The 24,721-nt window shown below is 41.2% G+C and overlaps 1 protein-coding gene across 1 annotated transcript in view; it reads left to right on the top strand.

Moving 5' to 3' along the window:
• The first annotated feature begins 5,255 nt into the window (after positions 1–5,255).
• Positions 5,256–24,721, top strand: part of LOC131225600 (GDSL esterase/lipase EXL3-like) — a 35,316-nt gene continuing 15,850 nt past the window's right edge. The window contains exons 1-2 of the mRNA XM_058221156.1: positions 5,256–5,265; positions 6,234–6,478. Of these exons, the coding sequence (XP_058077139.1) occupies positions 5,256–5,265; positions 6,234–6,478 (255 nt within the window). The remainder of the gene's footprint in view (positions 5,266–6,233; positions 6,479–24,721) is intronic.

Genomic DNA, 24,721 nt, shown 5'->3' with positions numbered 1-24,721 from the left:
CCATCTCTCATCACCTTCCATCAAAGTGAGACACAAGGAGATCAACATTCCATCAGACTAAGAAGATCAAACGGTGGGTGCTTCTATAGGCCTAGATTTTATATTTTTATGATGGGCGAAGTGAGGCCTACCGATTGATGGTATGGATCTCACTTTGGACCCTAGATGTGGCCGATGGCCCACTATGATTTACATGATCATTCCATGATGGGGCCAATCTCCATGGACCCCATCATGATGTTTACTTTCTAAGTTTGAAAGAGGTCATCTAGACCTTCCATTTTGGTGGAGAAGGAATCTCCATCGTTGATTTTTGATTTGGTGGGCCCACATATATTGGGACCCACTTGATGTATAATTGAATGCATGGAAGGGAGGGCCCATAGTGTTGGGGTCCCTCCATCGGACGTGTCCCTTTCTCTCTCTCTCTCTCTCTCTCTCTCTCTCTCTCTCTCTCCTTTCCTTTTCATTTTTGTATGATGATGTGGACGTGTGGCCCACCTGGATGTACCCCACCTTGATGTATGTCTTATCTAACCGTCCAAGCCATGTGGGCCCTACCCTTTGGTGATGGGAAAACACAAGTATCAGGTTGATCCAATCAAGTGGGCCACGTCCACGTGGGACCCATCAGCCGTGGTCCCCACAAGTGGGACGCACCCTATATATGTGTTACCCAAATCGTCCAGCGTCCAGGGATGATGGGCATGGCTGCACAGTGAAGTTTGAACTGACGATGTGGTGTACTAACAACAAGCCATTTTGGGTGGGCTGCTCATGTAGGCCCCACCTTGATGTATGAATTCAATCCACGCCGTCCATCCCATTTCCCAAATCATTTTAGGCATTGAGCCGAAAAATGAAGCCAATCCAACTATCTGGCGGGCCATAGCATAGAAAATAACATTTTCTACCGTTGAAATCCACCTGATGTTTCTACACACCAAAATACCTCAAATATTGGGCTTGTTGGGTCTGTCTTGAGCCATGGAAACTAATGGCTGGGTCAGATTCCCTTGATGCGGGTCCCAATAATGAAAAACCTTAAGAAAACTTAAAAAATTAATAAAAAATATGAGAGAGAGGGAGCAGCAGCAGTGCCTGCTACTGCTGACCGTGAGAGGATGCAGTAGCATCCTGCACTGTGGCTGCGTGAACAGGCCAAGGACGTGGGTCCCAGCCATGGGCCCCACCGTGATGTGTGTGGAACATCAACACCTTGCATTGGGTGGGCCCCCTTAGGGCAGCGGGCCACCCCAAAAATCAGCCGTGTACATAACTCAGGTGGCCCACGTCACAGGAAACACTAGAATTGAACATTTGTCATTGAAACCCTTTGGGGTTGTCATGGAAGTTTTGGAGCATTTTGAAATTTGTTTTTCCTCTCCATCAGGGTCTGTGTGACCTTATTAACAGCTTGGATGGCAGGTAAACGTTATGGTGGGCCCCACATTGGACCCACTGATGTATGTATTGTGTCCCACACCATCCCACGCATGGGAGTGGGATGGCTGGTGTACCTCACTGCAGCTGTAGCGGCTGTAGTGGCGTCACTAAGTTCCATGGGTCCCACTTGTTTCATCCACGTCGTCCATTTATGGGACCCACCATGATGCATGTGTTGTATCCAAACCGTCCAACCATTTGGCAAGCTCATCTTAAGGCTTGAGGCTAAAAATAAGACAGATCTAGGATCAAGTGGACCATATTATAGAAAATAGTGGGTTTAAACGTCCACCATTAAAACCCTTGGGCTATAGGGTTTTGACCAATATGATATTTGTTTTTCCTCTAAATCCAGGTCTTTGTAACCTTATGAATAGACTAGATGGGAAATAAACCCTATGATGGGGCCCATTAGAATTTAACCATGGGAATCATTATTACCATGGTTAAATATGGTACGGTCCAGTTGATCTTTTGATATGGTTCATTTTTATATAATACTCTATATTGATCTCAAAAAATAGATGAATTGACTCGACCCATTCAACTTGGCTCATTTAATTCAGCCCATTTGATTAGGCCCGATATGATATATGACACCCATTGTCGAGGCCCACCATGATGTGATGTATGAGGCCTGTTGTTGAGGCCCACCTTGATGTGATGTATGAGGCCCATTGTTGAGGCCCACCTTAATACATATGAGGCTCATGTGATGTAGCCCATTTGATGTGTGTGAGGCCCATGGGTCGAGGCCCAATGGTATGTACATAGGGTCCATTGCAATGTATGATTCCACTATGGTTTACATAATGATGTTTATAGGGGGCGATGCCTTGGGAACAATGATAGTTCGACGTCCACATTGTAAGAATAATATTGGTTAAATATCCGTATTATGACTCTCCTTAGGGCCCATTGATAGGCCCATACTTGTTGTGTGTAGGCCGTCTAGGCCCATCTTCATTGTGAGGATAGTTCATTACCATATAACATGCTTAATATCATTCCATGACTCATGCCATATGCATCATATGTATGCTTGATATGAGTAGTGATTGATCATAGCATATGCCATTAGGTAGATTATTTATGGGACTCACTGATAGGAGTTACCCACATGAGTGCGCGGTGTACGCAGGATTGCTGCATGACTGGACGGTGTGACTTATGCATCTCGCATATGTGTGACATGATCGGTGTACGCCCTAGCGACATCAGAGTCGTGGCTTCCACAAGCATGTCGTGGATGGCCAAATGGGACATCAGAAATGTTTGGTTAGAGCAGCTGGGCATTTTGGATGTCTGTGGGTGAAAGTCCATAAACCTTCAAGGTCAGGAGACGCCCCAACATCTAGACCGAGTGGAACATGAGCGCCCAAGTACTGAATACCAGTAGGCCACGTCTCCCATTGTGTCGTGGTCGGTTGGGAGGGGGTGTGGCCTTATTCGCCTGAGTGAGGGGGCTGTAAGTTAGGCTGAGTTTGACCAGCTTGCAAATGAGTCCGCTATCGACGAGCCAAGTAGGTATTGGCAAACTACTGGTTAGGCAGATAGTGTGGTCTCTTCCACTCGCTAGGCTGTGCGGCTAGGGAGGCGGCAGTCAGTGTAGAGTGTAATAGACCCCGGTGATTCCCCAGAGAGGAATAGTACTGATATGTAGACTTGATATGAGGACTAACATGATATTATGACACCCCGTCACTGTTGCGCAAGTGGGCGGGCGGACGTATACGGATGTTGATGTGAGCGGGTGTGATGTGGGCAGGGCTGAGGCCTGGGCGAGCTACTAGTGGTTGACAAGCTACTGTGCTAGCAAGCTACTGAGCAGGAGTTACATAATCATTCATTCATCCATTCACTATCCACTTGGGCTGGTAGTGCGCAACTATTTGTTACGTGTACCTTTGCAATGGCCAGAATTTCGGTTGGGGTGCGTGACTAACCTAAGATCAGGAGTTTACTACATTGTATTTGACTGTCCAAATTTAGGTATAGGACTGGTTTGGATAGAATTCCCTTGTGATGGACCCCATAGCCAACAATACTACGTACTATCATCCCGACTTCACTCTAGCTTGGTCATTTCATTCGCATCACATATTGCATTTCATCCACGGCATATGGCATTTTGGATTACTATGTTTCTGCACTTATATGGCTTAGGAGGACTAGGCAAGATCTGCATATTGCATTGCATCCATAGTATATGATATTTAGCTCATTATGATCTGCATTGTGTACTCTGATATTATATGACTCATGGACTTTTCAGTATATTTCTGCTTACTCTGATATCGTATGATTCATGATCTTATCAGTATTTCCGCTTACTCTGATATCGTATGATTCATGATCTTACCTGTATTTCCGACATTGTATGATTGTGACGTTCTATTTGTGTGCTTGACACTTACCTTGTGCACACACTTGCACCACCCTCTAAGTTTTTTATAAGCTTATGCACGATAGACGCATGCAAGTGGCATTCGGTTGTAGCAGCGTTGAGCATGGAGCGTGCAGCGGTCTTCTGGAGCTTTGATTTTTAATATATGTATTTCCCCTTTAGCACTGTATTCAAATGTTTATATTAGTGTGTATGTGATGATGATGTTGCCTTTGTGATTTGGGTAAACTTGTAGTTATGCTTATTATGAGACAAATGTACATTGGAAAATCCTCCTTGTATGATCCTAGGATCGGAATCTGACGTATACGCGCTGGAAGCCGAGAATGGGGTACGACGAAGGCTGTCAGCACCAGATTTGGCGATTGGGATATTTGTGAGCCCGATTTCCGAGTGTAGGGCGTGACAATTTATCTCATGAACGGCCAACAAAGAAGGTAAGGGAGGGATTATATCAGTCACTTCTCTTTCGGCCAATCTATTAGATGTATTGGCTAGAACAAGCTCAGGCTGCTAGTCAACATCGAACAATTGTCATTCTAAAAAATCGGTGAAAACTTGGCCAACCACCTCTGTAGGAGAATCGGTCATTGCTTCTTGATATTCGGTTATAACCTTCTCATTTTCGCTCGACCAATAAAAAACTTCCATTATCTTGATCGCAGAAAGCTCAATAGGAGTCGGCTATCATTGCAAGCAGTGAAGGAAGTGCTAGCTTAAAAGGTCAAATAGGAGAGATAGAAACTTTCGGTCGAGTGACCAATGTGGACGGAGAAGGAATCTGTGATGAATCACCAAGAGTCATATACATTCCAGGCGAAGTACCTTCTGTACTAGTCGTCGTCTCTGAATCCAGGAGCATCACTGTTGCAGTCGCTGGAGTAGGATCGTTGAATACGTAATCATGACTGAAACCATTGGGGCCATTGTTTCTAAGATCGACGGCATAATTGCAGTCAATGGGACTACCAGTATTGGCCGCATGCTCCATTCTTGAGCTCACTGTCATCTCATTAGGTACTTCTCGAGTCATTGAAAATAATCAAACAAATGAGGTGAGCTTGTGAGTGAGAATATTAGTCCAAGGAAAGGTGTAAGCCAATGATTTCTACCTAAGTCAGATCGAACTGCATGTCTAACTAGTAGACCTTTGACAGCTTCAAGATTTCTTATTATATTTGCCAATGGCCAAACAACAGAAACTAAGGGTAGAGGTTGAGGATGATAAGACTTGAGGTATTTTTCAAACGGTGGACCCTCGGAGCCTATGTCCATTCCTATTGGGGACCGGACGGGGGGAGATTAGTACCCAATGCGCGGCACTAGGTTCCCTCCTTGGCTTCATTGAAAAGAAAAACGGTGGCTCCTCGTGAACCAATAATATGAGGCAGAAGTTTCAAGAATGAACCTGGGTTTGTTATTATTATTATTATTATTATTAATTTATTATTGAAGGGTCGGACGCGGATTTCCTGCAAAAGGCTTTTGCAAGAAGTTTCTGTGCTAGGATGCAAGTTGGGGTCCACCGTGATGTTTATGAGAAATCCAACCCATCCATCCATTTTTTGACCTCATTTTAGGACATGTGACAAAAAATTAGGAGGATCCAAAACTCAACTGGGCCATACAAGATGAAACAGTGGGGAAAGGAATTCTTACAATTGAAACCTTCCTAGGCTTTGCCTTGATGTTTATATGCCATCCAAACCGTTTATGAGGTCGTTTTTACTGGGATGAAGTGAAAACACAGAAAACTTAGACCGGTACAAAACTTTTGTGGCTATGTAAATATTTCAACGGTGGACGCTAAATCCCTACTTTTCCTCTCTTGTGGTCCATTTGAGTATTGGATCCACCTTATTTTTCTCTCACAGGGTTCGATTTCTTACAAACATCGTAGTAAGCCCCACCCGGAATCCTTGCACAGGAAGGAAATCGGCGTCCTTAAATTAAAGGTGAAATCGTAAGAACTACTCACTTATCGCGAGGCTACATTGGTGGCACACCATTTCAAAAATCATTGTCTGCATATAAACCAATCCTCATCCCATCACCGTTGAAATCATGGCCCCCCACCCGTCGACTAAGCATAGCATGAAATCTGCAATGTTCACATAAACTTGGCTGTCTGATTTTTCTCATTAAACTTGCACCTCTCACCATGTTATATCTTAACCATCCATAGCCAACTGTCTATATTCAACATATGCGTGTAGCAAACCTAATGAGTGGGCCAGCATGTAGCACCAAGAGCTGTTTCCTACAAGGCCCACCCCATGGATGGTCGGGATATTGCATACATGTTCTCTGTTGCCCTATCTGATTAAACAATGAGAATAGAATCATTGTCATTATTTCTTTGTTTGGGTGTGGTTTTCAGCATCTGAGTTGGGGATCAAAGAGCTGTTGCCTGCGTATCTGGATCCAACGGTGGAGATCCAAGTCCTCGTTACCGGCGTAAGCTTCGCTTCTGCTGGATCAGGCTATGATAACCTAACTGCTGAATTCCAGGTACAAAAGCTGGTCTTATTTGTCAGATGTGCAGATATAAAAAGAGACTGTAATCCTGGAAACGGATTGGCTACTCCCCCTGGCACCAGCCCAGTTGCTGGTGGTCAGTGCTCTGTTGGACTCACATGGTCAGTGCTCTGTTGTACTCACCATGATTTTTTATTTTTATTTTTATTTTTTCTGTTTCATCCATTCCCTTCATCCATTTTTAAAGATCATTTTGGGCTCGATCCCAAAATTTATAGGGATATAAATCTCAGGTCGACCACACCACAGGAAAACAATAGTGATTAGATATCCACCATTAAAATTCTCCTAAGTACCACTGTACTGTTTATTTGGCATCCAATCTGTTGATTAGGTCATAAAATCCCAGATGAAGGGAAGAAACAAAAATCAGCTTGATCCAAAACTTTCATGGCCCCTAAAAGGGTTTTAATGGTTGACGCTCATTCAACACTATTTCCTATAATGTGGTCCACTTGAGATTTTTATATATCTTATTTTTAGACTCCTAATATAAAATGATCTGGGAAAACATATTAACGGCATGGATGAAACATATACATTATGGTGGGACCCATGGAGCACCGACCATCAGCCGTTGGCTGGTGGCAGGGTGAGTAGCCAATCCGTTTCCTGTAATCTTCTGCAACGCCTGTTTTTAGCATTGAGTAAAACGGAAGCGGATTGCGTCCTGGCCCCTCCCGGACGTTAATCCGTCCGGTCAGGGTTCTGTGGGGCCCAAAGTGATGTAAGTATTTTATCCACGCCGTTCATAGCTTTTCTAATACGATTTTAAAATATAATCTAAAAATTGAGTATGCACAAGGCTTAATTCGACCACAAAATGGGGATTGAACTTCCACCATTAAAAACTTCATGGGAGCTGGAGAAGTTTCGGATCAAGCTGATATTTGTGTTTTCACTTCATCCACGTCTAAGTGACCTTATGAATAGGTTGGATGGTAAAAGAATATAACGGTGGCCCTTATAAAGGTTTCAATGGTGCATATCATTATCATTGCAGTGTCCTTTGGTGTGGCCCATTGGAGTTTTGGATGTCTTATTTTTGAGATAATAACTTAAAATGATATGAGAAAACGGATGAACGGACTGGATAAAACACTTACATCACAGTGGGCCCCACATAGCCCTACCTAGACAGATTACCGTATGGGCGGGGCAGTACACAATCCGCGTCCGAGTAAAACATCAGGATCTGTGAGACCCACGATGCTCTGTATGGGAAATAGACCGTGTCTATTGGATTTTCCCCTCCATGTTGGCCCTAATGCCAAAAATCATCTGCATCCACCTTTCACATGGGCCATATATATCATATTGAACAATGAGATGGGATGATAACTATAAGTTGGTATTGAGCCAATATGGTGTGTATCTTTCTTCAAACCCTTGATGACTAGTATCAAAATGAACTAAATAATACAGCCTCTTTTAATTTTACATTTTGTTCAAGTGGCGTGGGTCTTATGAGATTGTAATTTGAATCATCTTCCGTATGCATGGTCCCAATAATGCTTTTCACCTGATGGATAAACTGGATTGGAATTTACATTCATAGCATGCTGGACCTCACATTGTGGATGTTTTATCCGTTGGGTAAAAAGGTGTTACAGACTATATATTCCTCCCGACTGTAAGATCTTCATCCGTCTGTTTTGCATCACCATGCATCTACTTGAATAAAAAAAAAAAAAGACACCGCATTTTGATTATCTGAACTGAACATGGTGGGATCCACCGTGGATAGATGATACCATAAAAATTTTCAAATTAGATGATTGTATCCTTCACTCTTCTTCTATTTTTTTTTCCTTTTTTTTTTTTTTAAGCATGTAAATTTATATTAGAAAATTCCTAAATATTTTGAACTCTTCAAATATTCTAAAGAACTTATAAATATTAAAATGAATTAACTTTAAGAAATCTTACTTTTAACAATGAAAGTGAGATAATGAAATTTATGAAAAATTTCAAATAAACATTCCTCAGTGTAATAGAAATTAGGATTTTTTTCTTTATGACCGCTTGCCCTTTTTATTATTATTATTATAAATGTTGACTGAAAACTTCCGTACTTTTAACCTATTTTTAAAAAACCACCTTTAACCGTTAGACAATAAACTGACTGCTGTGGGTTAGGATCAGCTCCTTTATTTTCATATTGACAAAACGGCCCTCCGTTTACCGCACTTGCAATCTCCTTGTGGTGCCAACCGTCACCCCAACCATCTGTGGAGCGCACCTTCATGTTTGTGTGAAATCCACGCGGTTCATCTGTCTTTCCAGCTCATTTATGAATACGATGCGAAAAAACAAGTAGATGTAAACCTGAAACTAGGTACCACGATGGCCCCATGATATTTCAACAATTGGCATTCTTTCTTACTGTTTCATGTTGTGTGGCCCACTTGAGCTTCAAATATGCATCATTTTTCATCCATGCTCTAAAACGAGCTGGGTTAACAGATGGACAGGGTAGATTTGTCACACAATCTGTGGAACTAGGAATGGTTCAATGGTCAGTGTTCAATTTCCAATATTTCTAGTTCGTGTGGCCCGCTGGACCTTTGAATCTTCCTCATTTTATGGGTTTATGGGCTAAAATAGGATGAAAAATCTGACAGACGGAATGGATTTGTCACAAACTTCATGATGGGCTCCACCTACGGTCCAGCAACCCCATCCCTAGACTTAACCTCATAATTAGAGGTGGGCATGTTGGACCCGATCCGGTGGATCCGACCCGATCCGACCCGACTCGGTACCGTTCCGAACAGAACCGACGGTCTAAATCGATCCTGATCGAGTTTGCTAATCTAAATCCGATCTTTTTCGGGTTAGGTTCGGATAGATGTGTATCCGGACATAACCGATCCGAAAACTCGAACCGAAATGGTCTGACCCGATCCGCCTCGACCCGACCCGGATGTAAATATATTTCTAAATAAAAGTTTAACCGCTAAGGCTTTTCGTTCGGCGCCAAAAAAACCCGCCCAATGTACACCCAAGCCCCCCGACCTTATCTCTCTATATCTATCTCTCTCTCTTTATTTCTGCCTCTTTATTCTTATTAAAGAAGAAGGTAAAAAAAAGACTAGCTAGATGTCCTTTGATGGGTCAAAATTTTCTTTGGTTGCTGTTGGGTTACGAAGCTCCGTGGGTTTTATCTGTTGGAGAGAAACATATACCGAGACATGGTGTATGGTTGTAAACGAGAGAGAGAGTCGTAGAAGGTGCATACAGCTGTTTGTCTTGACTGTTATACCCGAAGTTGACGGAAGCGCCCATGTACAACACGGATTAGCTGGTGTAACGGGTCTGATCACGAGGTATGTGTTATATCCAAACCGTCCATCCATTTGGCGAGCTCATTTTAAGGCTTGAGACAAAAAATAAGACGGATCTAACCATCAACTGGACCACACCTAAAAAATTAGTGGGAGATTGAACGTCTGCCGTTGAAACCCTTTTTAGGGTCACAAATTTTTGATCAATATAAAATTTGTTTTTCCTCTCTTCATTCGGTTACTTATGACCATATGAAATTTATTTTTCCTGTTCATAGACAGATTGGATGTAAAATAAACGTTATAGTGGGCCCTACAAATTTTTTAACGGTGAAAATCATTATCTCTATTGCTATTTATGGCGTGGTCCACATGATCTTTGGTTATGATTCATTTTTTTGGATAATGCTCTAAAATCATCTCTATTGTTAGATGAACGGTGTAGATATAATAAATACATCACTGTGGGGCACGTAAGATGTAACTTTGATCTCCTTTGAACCGTTCTCACAACTCAGAGATCGAGGAGCGTCAGTGCCATCTTCGCACTACACGTACCAATAACAGCTGTAGACAGCTGTAGGCTAGCTGTTGCTAGCTGAAATCGAATTGTGTATTGGGTTACTCAGTACGATCCTATCGTACCGAGAAAACTTGGTTGGGCCAAACGTGAATGTATCTGGTCTATCCACGCCGTCCATCCATTTTTCCATCCTATTTTAGTGGTAGAGGCCAAAATTTAAGCATACCCAAAGATCAAGTGTACCATATCATAAGAAACAGTTGCAGTAATGATTTCCACCGTTGAAACCTTTATAGGGCCCACAGTGATGTTTATATCTCATCCAACCTGTTCATGAGATCACACAAACATCAATGAAGGGAAAACACAAATACAGGCTTGATCCAAAACTTATGTGGCCCCAAGAAATTTTCAATGGTAGGTATTCAATTCACACGGTTTCTGTGGTGTGGTCCAATTGAGGTTTGAATATACTTCAGTTTTAAGTTAAAGCCCTAAAATTATCCAGTAAAATGGTGGACGGAGTGGATAAAATATATCAATCACTGTGGATCCAACAGAGTTTACTTAGTAAGCTCAGTGTACTGAGTTACTCGGTACGCAATCCACTTCCGTACTACCTATAGACAACAATTATAAAGCTTCTTCAAGAAGCTATATCTCTGAGTAAAGCTTCTTCAAGAAGCTACATTGCTCTAGTTTTTATCCTACTGAGTACATTATGTGGGCCATCTTGAATTTTTTTGGTTTATCTACACCGTTCATCAGTTTTTTTAGATCATTTTAAGAGTTGATAATAAATTTTAAATATATTCAATGATCAAGTAAATTGCACCGTATAAAACATTGATAATAATGATTTTCATGCCGTTAAAAAAAACTGAACGATCCTGGCCTTGCCTAATCCGATCCGACTGGGTTTTCCTGACCGGGTCGTACTCGGATCGGTTAAGGCCAGCAGGATTTCAATTCTGTTCGGGTTAAATTATCAGGACTCGGTCCCTGATTAGATCGAGTTCGGGTATGGCTCTAAAAAATCTGATTAGAGTCGAGTTGGACCTAATCCAGTCCAACTCGGTCGGATGCCCACCTCTATTCCCATGCACTTCACGGTCATACCAAACTATTCCGTGCAACCCTCTCTCTGACGGCAAGTTGAGCCACTCTGGTGTTTATGAGAAATCCACTCGGTCCATCTGTTTTTCGATCTCATTTAAGTGCATGTCCCTAAAAAATGAGGAAGATCCACGGCTCAAAATGGGCCCCACATGGGCCCGAGATATTTTAATGGTGGCCATTGTTTCCCACTATTTCATGTCATGTGGTTTATTTGAGCTTCCAATTGCCTATTTTTGGAAAATTCTTGCCTCATTTTTTACCCAATGCCCTAAAATGAGCTTGAAAGATAATGGATCAGTGGATTTGCCACAAATAATCTGTGGCCCTATCAATGTTTCAACGATGGGTGTTCAATCCTCAATCTTTCATGGTCATGTGGCCCACTTGACATTTGCACCTGCTTCATCTTTGGGGCCATGTCCTAAAATGAGCTGAAAAATAGATGGACGGATAGTTTGTCTCAAACATTACGGTGGTTCCGTACGGTCAGGCAACTCTCTCCCCGCACTTAAATGTCGAACATGAACATTGTTTTCAATGCAACCCTCACCTCCGCTTACGTCAGCCCACCTTGATGTTCATGAGAAATCTTCTCCAAAGCGTCCGTCTAAAAATGAGGCAGATCCAAGGCTTAAAATGGGCATATGATGGCCCAAGATATTTCAGTGGTGCGCATACTTTCCCATTGTTTTCTGTTGTATGGTCCATTTGAATTGTTTTCTGTTGTATGGTCCATTTGAACTTCAGATCTGCCCAAAAATGAGCTGGAGAAATAGATGAATGAGATAAATTTGTCACAAACAAGCTGTGGCTTTACTAACTAATGTTTCAATGAATGGCATTCAATCTTCAATCCTTCTTGCTGGTGTTACATACTTAAGCATTGAAATATTTTCTTCTTTTTTTTATGGTCATGCTCTAGAAAACAAAGGAATGGGATAGATTTTTCACAAAACTCTTGTGGCCAATCTTCTAAAATATAAAAAACCAATGCACAGCAGTAGAGTTACATGATGCAGTGTGTGATCCTTAATAAGCAGAAAATGATATACCTGGCATACATTATCCCGAATGTATGTCTTATCCATACCATTCATCCATTTTCAATCATTATTCTAGGACATGAGCTCAAAAATGAGGCATATCCAAATTACAGGTGGATCACACCATATGAAAATAGTGGAAATTGAACACCCATCCCATCGTTAAAAACTTCCTAAGGCCCACTGTAATGTTTAATAGACATCTAACCTACTTGTTAGTATACCTGGATAAAGGAAAACACAAATATTAGCTTAATGTAAAACCTTTGTGGCTCAAAGAAGTTTTTAACCATAGGAATTCAATCACCACCATTGCTTGTGGTGTGGTCCACTAGAGATTTGGATTTGCCTCGTTTTGGGATAACACAGGTAGAAAATTGGATGGACAACGTCGATAAATTATATAAATCATGAGGGTCCCACATATCATTGTTCAGACTTGCAGCATCAATATGCAATATATGTCCCATGTGGACCCCTCACAAAATGAGGTTCAGGCATGAACTGGCCAAAACAGTGACAAAATGGGAGAGTGGTGCCATAATTTCTTTGGCAAAGGTAAAAGAGAGAGAAGAGGTCAAATAGTAATATGTGCAGTCAATTACAGATAAAATTGTCTTTTCCACACCTAATGGCTCCATTTGTTCGGTACCCGTGAGTGCAAGTCATTGCAAGATGTATATGAAATTGGCTAATGGGTTCTAGGAAATAGTTTAAAAGCATAAGATTTTTGATCCATAGCTTAAAAGATTGATAGTCATATGGAAAAATCCCTATAAATTAATAGATTTTAAACTAGGATGTAAATTTAAATCAACCTAAGTATTTGATAAAAGTCTCATAAATGTCAAAATAAATTACATTTAAGACATCCTTACTATTAATAATGAAAATGGAAAAACGAATTCTATAAAACTTTCTAAATAGATAATTATCAATAAAATATAAATTAATAGATTTTAAAATAAAAAGTAAATTTTAATTAACAAATGTCTTTACTCCTTACTCATGTGGCCCAACCGCTTGAGCTAGATTATAACAAACTTTGTCTCGACATTGATAACAATAATATCGCTAACCACAATATCTCTTATTAACCGATATATAAATCACATATCAACTCTTCCTTTGGAACTGTTATCGCCCATTTTACAATGTTTAATTAATTATTTTTCATCAAAAATTTAAATCCAATGACAAAAGACTTATCCATAAGTCTGCTACGTATTGCACATTAATTATACATGTGATAAAATCAAATATAGTGATTATAATCTCTAATCCCCACACTTTATATATGGTTTATCACCCATGTAAACTATGCTGTCATCACATAATTGATATGTGTAAAAATATCTCTTTATGAAGTTATCTAGAATGAACCATCTGAATATAAAATCCATTGATAGTTCAAATTATCTCATTAAATCACTGGCCACAACATTTTACTGTCATTAAATGAATTACCTTGCTCAAATACGTTTTCTTAAAAATCCTTTTAATCTCATACTAGATCATGTGAATCAAATTTTGAATCTTTTTCATTTTCTTTTTGGAGTTTTGTAATTTTTACCCAAGTGATTATTCTTTTTAAAATTCCAACGTTTTCAGTTTTGTGCCATTTTGACTTAGATCTCTTATGATCTCTCTCACTAGTACTTTTCTCAATAGACTTCCCCCAACCATCATGACATCATCAAAATATCCCTCATGTTTTTTTTTTTTTTATGGGAATCTTTAGTAAGCAATGTGTGCACAACAAACATCATATTGGGATTTGGATCATTACTGATATTCATAAACAGACCATCCATGAATTGAACAAAGCAAAAATGCAACATTTTTTTTTTAATTATTGTCAATCTTCATATCAACTACTGACAATCTATTAATCAAAGTATTTAACCCATTCAAGTATTCTTACAAATAAGATAATTTATTCATCTTCAAGTTATATAATTATTGTAGAAGAAATATTTTGTTTGACATAAATTTTCCGTTATATTGTTTTAGTAGTTTGTCTTACAAATCTTTAACAATATTTGATAAGACATATTGATCAAAATTGAATGATTTAGTACAAGAAGAAAATTCACTATGTTAGTGTACCTTGTTTTTCAATCACTTGAGTTATTATGTTAAGGAGTTGGTTGAGCCCTTGGAAGCTGAAGACCAAAGACACAAAAGGACATGAACATTAAAGAGTAAAGAACATGTAAATAAGGTGTCTTGGTGACCCTAACCTTTGTTATAAAACAATCCATTTACCCTCTAGATGATCCTAAACCTATAGGTAAACCTTGCTGATCATCCATTAGCCTTAGAAGTTTAATTGGAACATGATAAGTAAGGCTAGTAGAGGTGTTAAGTTGCTGTGAAATCGTATGCCCAAGACAATAGTTTTCGAATGGTCTTCGATTGCATTGATGGGTTGTTGATGGGACTCGATCCAATTGAAGGTCAACTCGATCAGATCGAAGAATGAGTCCACCAACCATTAGAGAAATTTATGAATTTTTCTTGATGGGATTGACACATCATTTGATTCCATTGAAGGGCCCTTCGATCCCATCGAAGGAACTATTAACTAGCCTTTTTATAGCCATTACAAATCAATTTTTAATAGAAAGGCATTTGATTCTTAGAAAAAATGATGAGTTTTTGGAACAATAAAAGCCTAGGTGATTCTATGTTCATATCTTTCATCCTGAGCCTCTAAACCAATGGGTTATAAGTTATCTTCCTTGAAATTAACATTCTAATGAGGATTCCAATCTCCACCTTAAAAATGAGTTTGAACTCCACTTTATAGAAATTAGACCCAACCTATTTTGGCATACCATTTTCCTAAACTCACTAGAACACCCATCTAGATAAATATTCTATGATTACAACCTTTCACTAGTTGTAGGATGTTCACCCAACCTCTTATCACCTTGGTCACCTCAAAGGAGCACTTCATGCAATGTGTTTAATCTTTGAGCTGAAGCCTTATCAAAGCATCAATATCAATGATCGGGGAGGTAATAAGGGAGACAATTGAAGCATAGGAAAACATCGATTAAGAAACCCAAGACGACACATCAACAGAGCTCAATCCGATAAGTAACGTTTTCATTTATAGAGTACATATACACTCCTTATGTAAGATTGAGTGTAAGAATTTGATTATCAAATTCGATTAAGTTCTAGTGTAGGACATTGGTTATTATATATGACCTAAATCAAGTCCTTGTATAGGCCATTAGACATTGGTTTGCACATGTTAGTCTTCAAGGAAGCCTCCGACGGGAGTAAACATAGGTCATTAAATTAGGATCAAGATTCATAAAGAGCCTATAGAAAATCATGTAAGTCTTCGAGGGAGCCAGTCCTTATGTAGGATTATAAAGATTCGTGAACTTAATTTAAAACTTTCAATAGTGAAATTCGATATACTCATGGGCTAAGTGCGTCTGTCGAGAGTAGAGTAGGGAAACTAAACCACTATATATGCTTGTATTTGCAATTGTCTTTAAGCACTTGTTTAATTATGCTTATATGATTAATTGATTAATTATATGTATACATGATTAGATGAATGTTAGGAGTTAATAGTTAGTGCATCCTATATACACATGTATACTATATTATTTATAGACTAGATATCTCATTAGCATATCTATTATATCTATGTGATTGGACCCTCTATTGGCTTAGAAGCCTTATAGTTAATTGTCTTAGTTAAATTTATATATTAGTTTAAGTTAGGCATTTTTCCTAGGACATAGCTTTTATTTTATAACTCCTTCAAGCTTCTATATATATCGAACGTGAGCCCACTGCCATACATAATTTCATACTATAACTAATTAATTTTTCTCCTTAAATACCCCATATTTCATCTTTAAGTTTATTTTCTTTTATTTCTATAGCAATTGCATAGGCTTCTCATCGACACTGCATTCATTTTTAGTTTCCATAATGTGTAATTGGTTTCATCGAATTTTCACACCTCAAACCTGGTAAAACTCAGTCTAGACATCTAAAACACAAACACGATTTTCATACAAAGGCGAACACTAATCTCATGCTAAAAGGTTTCTCAACTTTTGTCTCTAATATAAATTATTATTAAAAAAAACATTCAGCTTACTATCAATGTTAATAAAGCCAAACCATAAAAGAAAAAGCCAAACTAAAACCCAAAGGCAAAGGGAAAGAAAGCAAGAGACAAGAGGTATAAAGATTTATATAGTTTAACAATACCTACGTCCATGAGAGAATAACATAGAGCTTTATTCTTCACTAAAACTTTTACATCGTTGTTTATTCGCAATTTCTTGATTCACCGGCATCGAAAAATGGTTGAGATATTCTTGGATCTTCCTGAATGTGTCTCACGTCATTAGAAGCAGGTGTACAACTTCATTAGTGAAGGAAGATGTCTAAAAGAACAATCTTCTCCTAGCCAAGGATCTACACTACAAATCGTGTGGTCTGATGGAACCCATACTTCTCTCTGTTTACTTGTTTTCTTATGATCACTCTCGTATGTTTCTAAATCCATATTGTTAAAGTATCTCTGTGTCACGCCCCAAATCAAGAACCCATGCCCTACTACTTCCCAAGTCCCGAACTTGGCAATGGACGTCCTTGGACGTAAAACTGCCCTAGGACCTTATTCTGTTGTAATTAGGGCATAATTTAGTTAATTATTAATAGCTTGGATCACTCTCTATACAAACTACAAAGGCCCAAGTACCACCTCGGACAGAAATCAAATAGGACCAAATCCTTTAGAAACTAGATTCTCTATGCAATAGGCCCTAATCACTTTAAATACAAACTGCAAGACCCAAAACAAGTAGAATCGATACCACTACAATATCCAAAAACTTAGGATTAATCTCTAAACCCAGTTGCTCTCGGGAGCACTTTGAAATTTCGTATCGGACCTGAACCGCATGTCAAAAGTCCGATTAAACCATATGGTTAGGACCGCCTCACCTGGACTTGACATCCACCTCGGAAATCAAGTTCTAATGATACGCAGAAACGCACAACTTGAGTCCGGAGTGAAGTGTGTGAGAAATGCGAATATCTTTAGAAAACGAACTGAAACTTAAGTGAATTGAGTCGGTTCACTTGCAGGCCAAATCTGAGGATTCTGACCGTCAGAATCTGACCCAACTACACCGTCGGATCAGAAAATTTTCCAACACATGTCAGTACACCTATGGCCCTAATTGAGTACTAGTGACCGTTGAACTGAAACTAGTCCGCCACGGTCAATCTGTAAATCTGATCGGACCGAAAACTTAGCTTAACCTAAATCCAATGTCAGGGAGCTTAAGTCCGACCGCACGCAGAAAATGAGCCTCCAGAAGTACTCCGTTGGACTAAAACAGTCATTATTTGGCTATAACCTAAGTATACCATGGCCCTGGGCCCATTGACATCAATTTTGGGCTTATAAATAGCCCTTAAACCCCCTCACTCCCAATCCATACGAATTTCTTAGAAATCCTAGGAGAGAGAAGAGAGAAATGGAGAGAAAAGAGTGGAGAATGAAGGGAGATCCCTGGAGTTTGTTATCGTCCTTCTGTTCTGCTACTCCACGCCTCGATTCACCCTCCCACATCACTACACCGTCGATTTTAACTCCGTTTTTGGGTAAGAAATCCTAACTCTAAACTGATATAGATATCCAAATAGATTAATAGGCGAAACAGCTAACCTATTTCATGAATCAGGTAGTCGTTTTGCCGTAGACAAAGACTTAGCCTTTAAACTGAGTTCGATACGAGTTTACCGACGAAAGGTGCGGACTATAAACGTTTAGGTTATGGTTTTCAAGGCTTTCAATGTCAGTAATGATTTATGACTGACTTGATTGCTATCTCATATGCTTAGATACGATGTTTCCCGTATATTACACATATATGTAAACTATGTTGATTTTAATGCATTCCAAGTGTTTGTTGAAATGTTTGAATGAGTATGGAATTATGATTTGTGTTTGTCATGATTTATGTTTGAGGCTACATGATGGTTGTACGTGTGGCAATTCCTATGTGGAAAGATTTGCTGCGATATATGTTTTAACTAATTTATTTCAAGTATGTATTATGTGTAGTCTAAGTGTTTGTTAAAATGCTTGTTGAAATGTCTTTAATTAGGGTGTTGAGATATGATTCTCAATTCCCTTATCTATAGTTACAATTCCCTTCATATAACCTATCTTACTACTACGTGTTTTATGGATGAATATCTATGTATGTTAACATGTACTCCAGGTGTTCGTTTAAATGCTTATATGAGATTTATATTTGAATTTGTTGCTACATACTGTTTTGACTAGCACATATGAATGCCTATTGTATTTGAAGTGTGATTGGGGCTACGATGTAGTCCAGGTAATCGGTAATGGTTTACGATGGGTGGTTGAATTGACTTAGCCACAATAGATACGTTTGACGAATCTGAGTCGTACGTTATTTGACGGCAATGGTTAGGCCACGCGGAATGCTTACGCACTCCATGTCGATTAATTCAACGTATGCTCATACCAGTCAAGCTTATCAAGTAACCATATTGACCCAATCTATGTTCACCATGTATGGACGCTACTATTTGAATCTAAGGTACCAAACTTACCAGTGAAAATCTCGTTAACCTTGGTACCTCGATCTGCTAAGAGTCATGAGCCGGACATGGTGGTATGGGACACTGTGGTCGTGCTGTCGACGCTCGGGTAACGAGCCTCCCATAGTGACCAATGAGCAACCTAAACTCGTGAACCGAATACGGTGGTATGGGACACCGTATTCGAGTCGTCGGCCTACGCTCGCACACTGGCTGTGGTCCCCAGTTGGGTTGGTGACGAGCCTTAAAAAATAGACTGCCAAGTTGGTAGGGTGTGGGTGGTAGTGACCTCGAGTGTACTGCGTTGGAGCAGAGGCGACGAGTCTTTCCATAGCAACCAGAGTACAAATTAGGCTTACACTGATCGGTGACGAGCCCTTTGTAGTGACTAGAACCGTATCATCGATGAGACTAGCTAAGACCGACGACCTTAGAATGGATCATTGTTTGAGAATTGATATAAGGGAGGTACCTTAGCTTCCCAATCCGCTATGAAAAGGACTAATAAGAACTTGGTAATCACGATCATGCACTGCATTGCATGTACCGTTTGGCGTTGAGTAGAGAGCATTAAAAGAGAGTAAGAGTTCAGACATATTATGAATAAATTCAACTACGACCGGAAGTGTAAGGCCCGTATCCTAACCGTACCATTCTGTAAGCCTCTGCGGTCCTCCCGGTCGAATTTCGGCGACCTGCGGTCTGTTATCGGTATTTGCGCGCGATCGTGAGTCGTGTCCCGTATATCAGAATCGGATCGACTCAAAACTTATACCTCTATGATCGCTCCTTCACCGCGGTTCCGACGCTGCATATTACGTGCCAAGGCGATACCCGGTCCAGGAGATGTGGGCCTGCGTTCAGTTCAAGAAAAACGCCGCACGTTGCAATATCGAGAGAATCTCTACAATATGTCAAATCAATCAAGTACATGTCACATTACCCAAAAAGCAACCCAAAGTCAACTCTCCCTCTCTCCACCCATCCCTTTTCAAGTACACCCATCACTCACCCATCCCTCTCTCTCTCTCTCTCATCTCTCTCTCATTTTTCTCCCAAGCACCATGAGAGCACCTAAAGTCGATGACTTCCATGGAGATGCTTGTGTGGCCTACCTTCTTACCTCCCATTCTCACCCTCCAAAGATAATCTCGACTGTTAAATCGCATCCCTTGGAGCTCGGGGAGACCAAAGAGGCTAGAAGATTTGCAACGGTGGGTGATCATGTATTTATCTTTTTGTGATTTAGGGGCCTACATTGGTGGGACCCATCTTGATGTATACATTATAGCTCCTAGAGGGAGCTCATAGTGGCGGAGCTCCCTCCATCATCCGATCTCTCTCATTATCTCTCTCATCATCATCTCTCTCTCTCTCTCTCTCTCCTTTTGGTTGGTGATGATGCGGCCCATTTGATCAGTAAGTCTAGGACGTCCAGTCCCTGGACGTGGGCCCTACCTATGATGTATGTATTTTATCCACACCGCTGTCCATCTGGGGTCCGCCTTGCTGCCCACAACGACGCCCACATGATGTATGTTTTGGGTCCACACCGTCCAGCAAATCTGGATGGTGAGGCCCCTCGTGCATATGTTAAATCCAGGCTGCCTGTCTTGCCTGGAAGTTGGATGGAAAACACAAATATTAGCTTGGTTCGTGGGGCCCTAGGCCACCACGTGGACCCCACCTCATATATGTGTTTTATATCCACACCGTCCAGCCTTCTGGACGGTGAAAACCCACTGTAATATATGTGTTTAAACCACGTCGTTCGTCCATGAGATGGCCCACCACGTGACCCCACTTTACACGTGGTGTACCCTCACCGTCCGAGCAAGGATGGTAGATCCCACTCAGCACGCAGTTGCTGCTGCTGCTGCAGCATTTCGTCAGCAGGTATGTGGGCGTCCACCATGAGGTATGGTTTCATCTAGCCATACATTGGCCAGGTTGGTGGGTCCCACCACTGGATTACGTCGGCAGCCTGTGAGGGCCACCAAGATGCACGTGTCTTACACACACCGTTCATCTGAATGGAGCTTGCAAACTACCATGATGGATGTGTTTTTTCCAGCCATCCATCTGTTTGGATGAGGGGCTACCCCACACATATGGCACGTGTGAGGCTGGGACCCACCTTGATGTATTTATTCTGCCAAACAACGTCCATCTGAACTATGCAGGTGTGTGGCGCACTATGATGTATGGGTTATATCCCAACTGTCGGATGGTGTGACGCACCTTGATGTACGGTCTTATATGCACCGTTCATCTGTTTCATCCACACTGTCCACTCGTGTGGACCCCTCCATAATGTGTTGTTTGTACAGGCCATCCACCTGTTTTGTCGGTATGGATGATGTATTGTATATCCCCACCGTCAACGTGGACAGTAGGGCGGGCCATGAGGTATGTGTTACAGCCGTCCATCTGTGGTGAGTCGCAGCAGCAGCAGCTACTGCTGCCTGCTGTCATCATCATAGTTCCATGGGCCCACGTGTGGGGCATGTGTTGTATCCACAACGTCCATCTAATTTGGATATATTGTTTCAAGGTAACTCAAGGCAGGTCCAAATCTGGTGGGCCACGTGGACAGTGGTATCTCACCGTTGATGTATGTGTTGTATGTCCACGCCTGCCATCTGCTGGGCCCCACCTTGACGTGTGTGTTGTACACACATGTTGTCCAGCATGTGGAGCCCACGTGTGAGGTATTTGTTTTATCCAGCCGTAGGAGGTGGAACAGCACCCTGATGTATTTGTTTTATCCAGCTGGGGAGGCCAGCTGCAATGCATACGACCGTCCAAACTCACGTGAGCCCACCATGCCGTACGTGATTCATCCACACTGTCAGCATCCGGACGGTGGGACCCACCTTGACTCATCCAGACCGTCTGTGCATTGTGGATCCACCTTTGATGTGTCTTAGACCTAAGTCGTCCACCTGTTTTGCCACGTGGGTCACACCTTGATGTATTTATTTCATCCACACCGTCCAGATGTGCTGGACGGTGCTGGACAATGTTCAGACAGTGTTGATGTACATGGACAATGTTCGGACAGTGCCGATCACGTTAGTAAGCCATGTACCCCTATGATAGTGTACAATGACACACATGTCACACCTACAACTATGAAAATGATTTTTTTTTTTTGGCGTGGTCCAGGCCCATTTGAGGCCCATTAGTGTGGCCCATCCATGCGGCCCATCATGATGTATTTTGGCCCATGTGCGGGGCCCATTTGCCTTATATTTGAGGCCCACGTGATAGGGCCCACCTGCCCTATATTTAAGGTCTATATGATGGGGCCCACCTGTTTGAATCTGAGGCCCATGGGCAAGACCATTGTGATGTGTTTGAGGCCCATGGGCATGGCCCATTGTGATATGTATTGGGCCCATGACGCATGGCCCTTTTGATGTATATGAGACCCAGATATGTGGCCCATTTGATACATATGAGACCCACGTGTAGGGCCCACATGCTATGTATATTTTAGGCCCATGAGCAGGGCCCACCTGTTATGTATACGAGGCCTATTGGTGTGGCCCGTGGATGCGGTCCACTTGATGTATATGAGGCCCACTGGTGCGGCCCATGTGATATGGCCAACTCGATATATATGAGGACCATTGCGATGTGTGATTACTCCACGATGTATGTAATGATGATTATAGTGGGCCATGCCTTAGGAGCAATGATGGTTTAATGTCCACATTGATGGGCAATGATGGTTAAATGTCCACATCGTGACCTTCCCTTAGGCCCTTTGTGAGGCCAATTCTGTTTGTCGAGCCGATTGTCGAAGCTGATTTTGAATGTCGATCCCAATTGATGTGAGATTTGCCGATTCTGATTATCAATCAATTAATCCGATTGTCGTGACCGGTTTGCAGATTCTGATTATCGATTGATCCGGTTGTCGTGACCGATTTGTCGATTCTAATTATCAATTGATCCGATTGTCGTGACCGATTTGCCGATTCGATTATCGATCGATCCGATTGTCGTGATCGATTTGCCTTTCGATTATCGATCAATCCGATTTGGTGATCGATTTACCAATTTCGATTATCGATCGATCCGATTGCCGTACCGATTTGCCGATTCGATTATCGATCGATCCGATTGTCATGACCGATTTCGACTCCGATTATTGATCGATTGATTATCGTGACCGATTTGCCGACCTGGATTATTAATCGATCCCAATTATCGTGACCAATTTACCCGATTATTGATCGATCCCGATTTCGTGACCAATTTGTTGATTCGATTATCGATTGATCCGATTGTCGTGACCGATTTACCGATTCGATTAGCGATCGAGGTTGATTATCGTGACCGATTTACCGATTTTGATTATCGATCGATCCCATTGTCGTGACTGATTCCGATTTCGATTGTCAAGGTCGATTGTTTAACCGCTTTTGGGTCGATTCCGAGTGTCAATTTCGATTGTCGAGACCTATATGATGTATATGCGAACCGTAGTCGAGGCCTAATGTGATGTATTCATGGCCTATGGGCAAGGTCCATTGTGATGTATTCATGGCCTATGGGCAAGGCCATTGTGATATGTATTAGACCCATGATGTATGACGCATTTGATATATTCGTGACCCGTGTAGGGCTCACATTTCATGTATTTGAAGCGCATGAGCAGGGCCCACCTGTTGTGTATATGAGGCCCTTGAGTAAGGCCCATGGTGATATATATTAGGTCCTTGTGTGAGGTCATGATCTACTATATATTAGGCTTTAATGTGGGTCATTCCTTGAGGGTAATGCTGGTTAAATGTCCACATTGTTGAGATCGATTGTCGATGCCAGTTCTTGGTACCGATTATGAGTATATGACAGCATAGCATCATGATACATGCCTATACGCATCATCTGCATGTTTGTTATGAGATGTGATTGACCATTGCATATGCTATAGGGTAGGTTGTTCATGGGGCTTCCTAATAGGCGGAGTTGCCCCACATGAGAGCACGACATGTGCAGGATTGATGCATGATTGGGGGTCGAGCATAACTCATCTCCCAAGTTTCAAAACATCACTTATGCAACATATTTAATGATGGATGTATGTTGTCGTATGAGTGCATAAAACATGAAATAGATTAAGCCAAACTGCAAACATAATCCATGAATAAGTGAAAGACGCATGCGGAAGACTTAAAGAAATATATGTGTACATGTGCAAGTCCTTGTAATATGTATACTCTGCCAGTCATAATTACATTCATGTGTGTCTTAAAATGCAAGTATCAAAATGAAATTATCTATTACAAAAGGAAACCCAGAATCCCCGTAGATTAGGCACGACTCACATGAACCCGCCCGAGAATTGTATAAAAGAAAACGCGTCCTCATCATCCTCATACTCCCGCTCTGCCTCGGGGTCACGTCATCATCTGCATCTAAGACAGTCGGTTGGTGTTGAAACACCGTCCCGAATGTGGGAGTGAGTGATCAACTCGGTGGAACTATACAAAAAGTTAATATGATATCAAATCAATCAAGCAAGAATGATAAGGCAATACAATCAAATACATCCTAATTACTCTTGTTAATGCAAGGATATATATAGAAATGATGCTTGCCCTCGCCTGCACTCCCTCAGCGTTTTCATCTTACGGTACGCATGACAACCTCCTGCGGTGCCAACGACGCCAATGCACATGCAATGCGGTACATGAACATGATTACGAAGTTGTTGTTA

This window comes from Magnolia sinica, chromosome 2 (genome assembly GCF_029962835.1).
Source record: "Magnolia sinica isolate HGM2019 chromosome 2, MsV1, whole genome shotgun sequence".
Taxonomy (NCBI): Eukaryota; Viridiplantae; Streptophyta; class Magnoliopsida; order Magnoliales; family Magnoliaceae; genus Magnolia; species Magnolia sinica.
The sequence above is the reverse complement of the archived record's forward strand: the minus strand, read 5'-3'. Positions and strand labels throughout refer to the sequence as shown.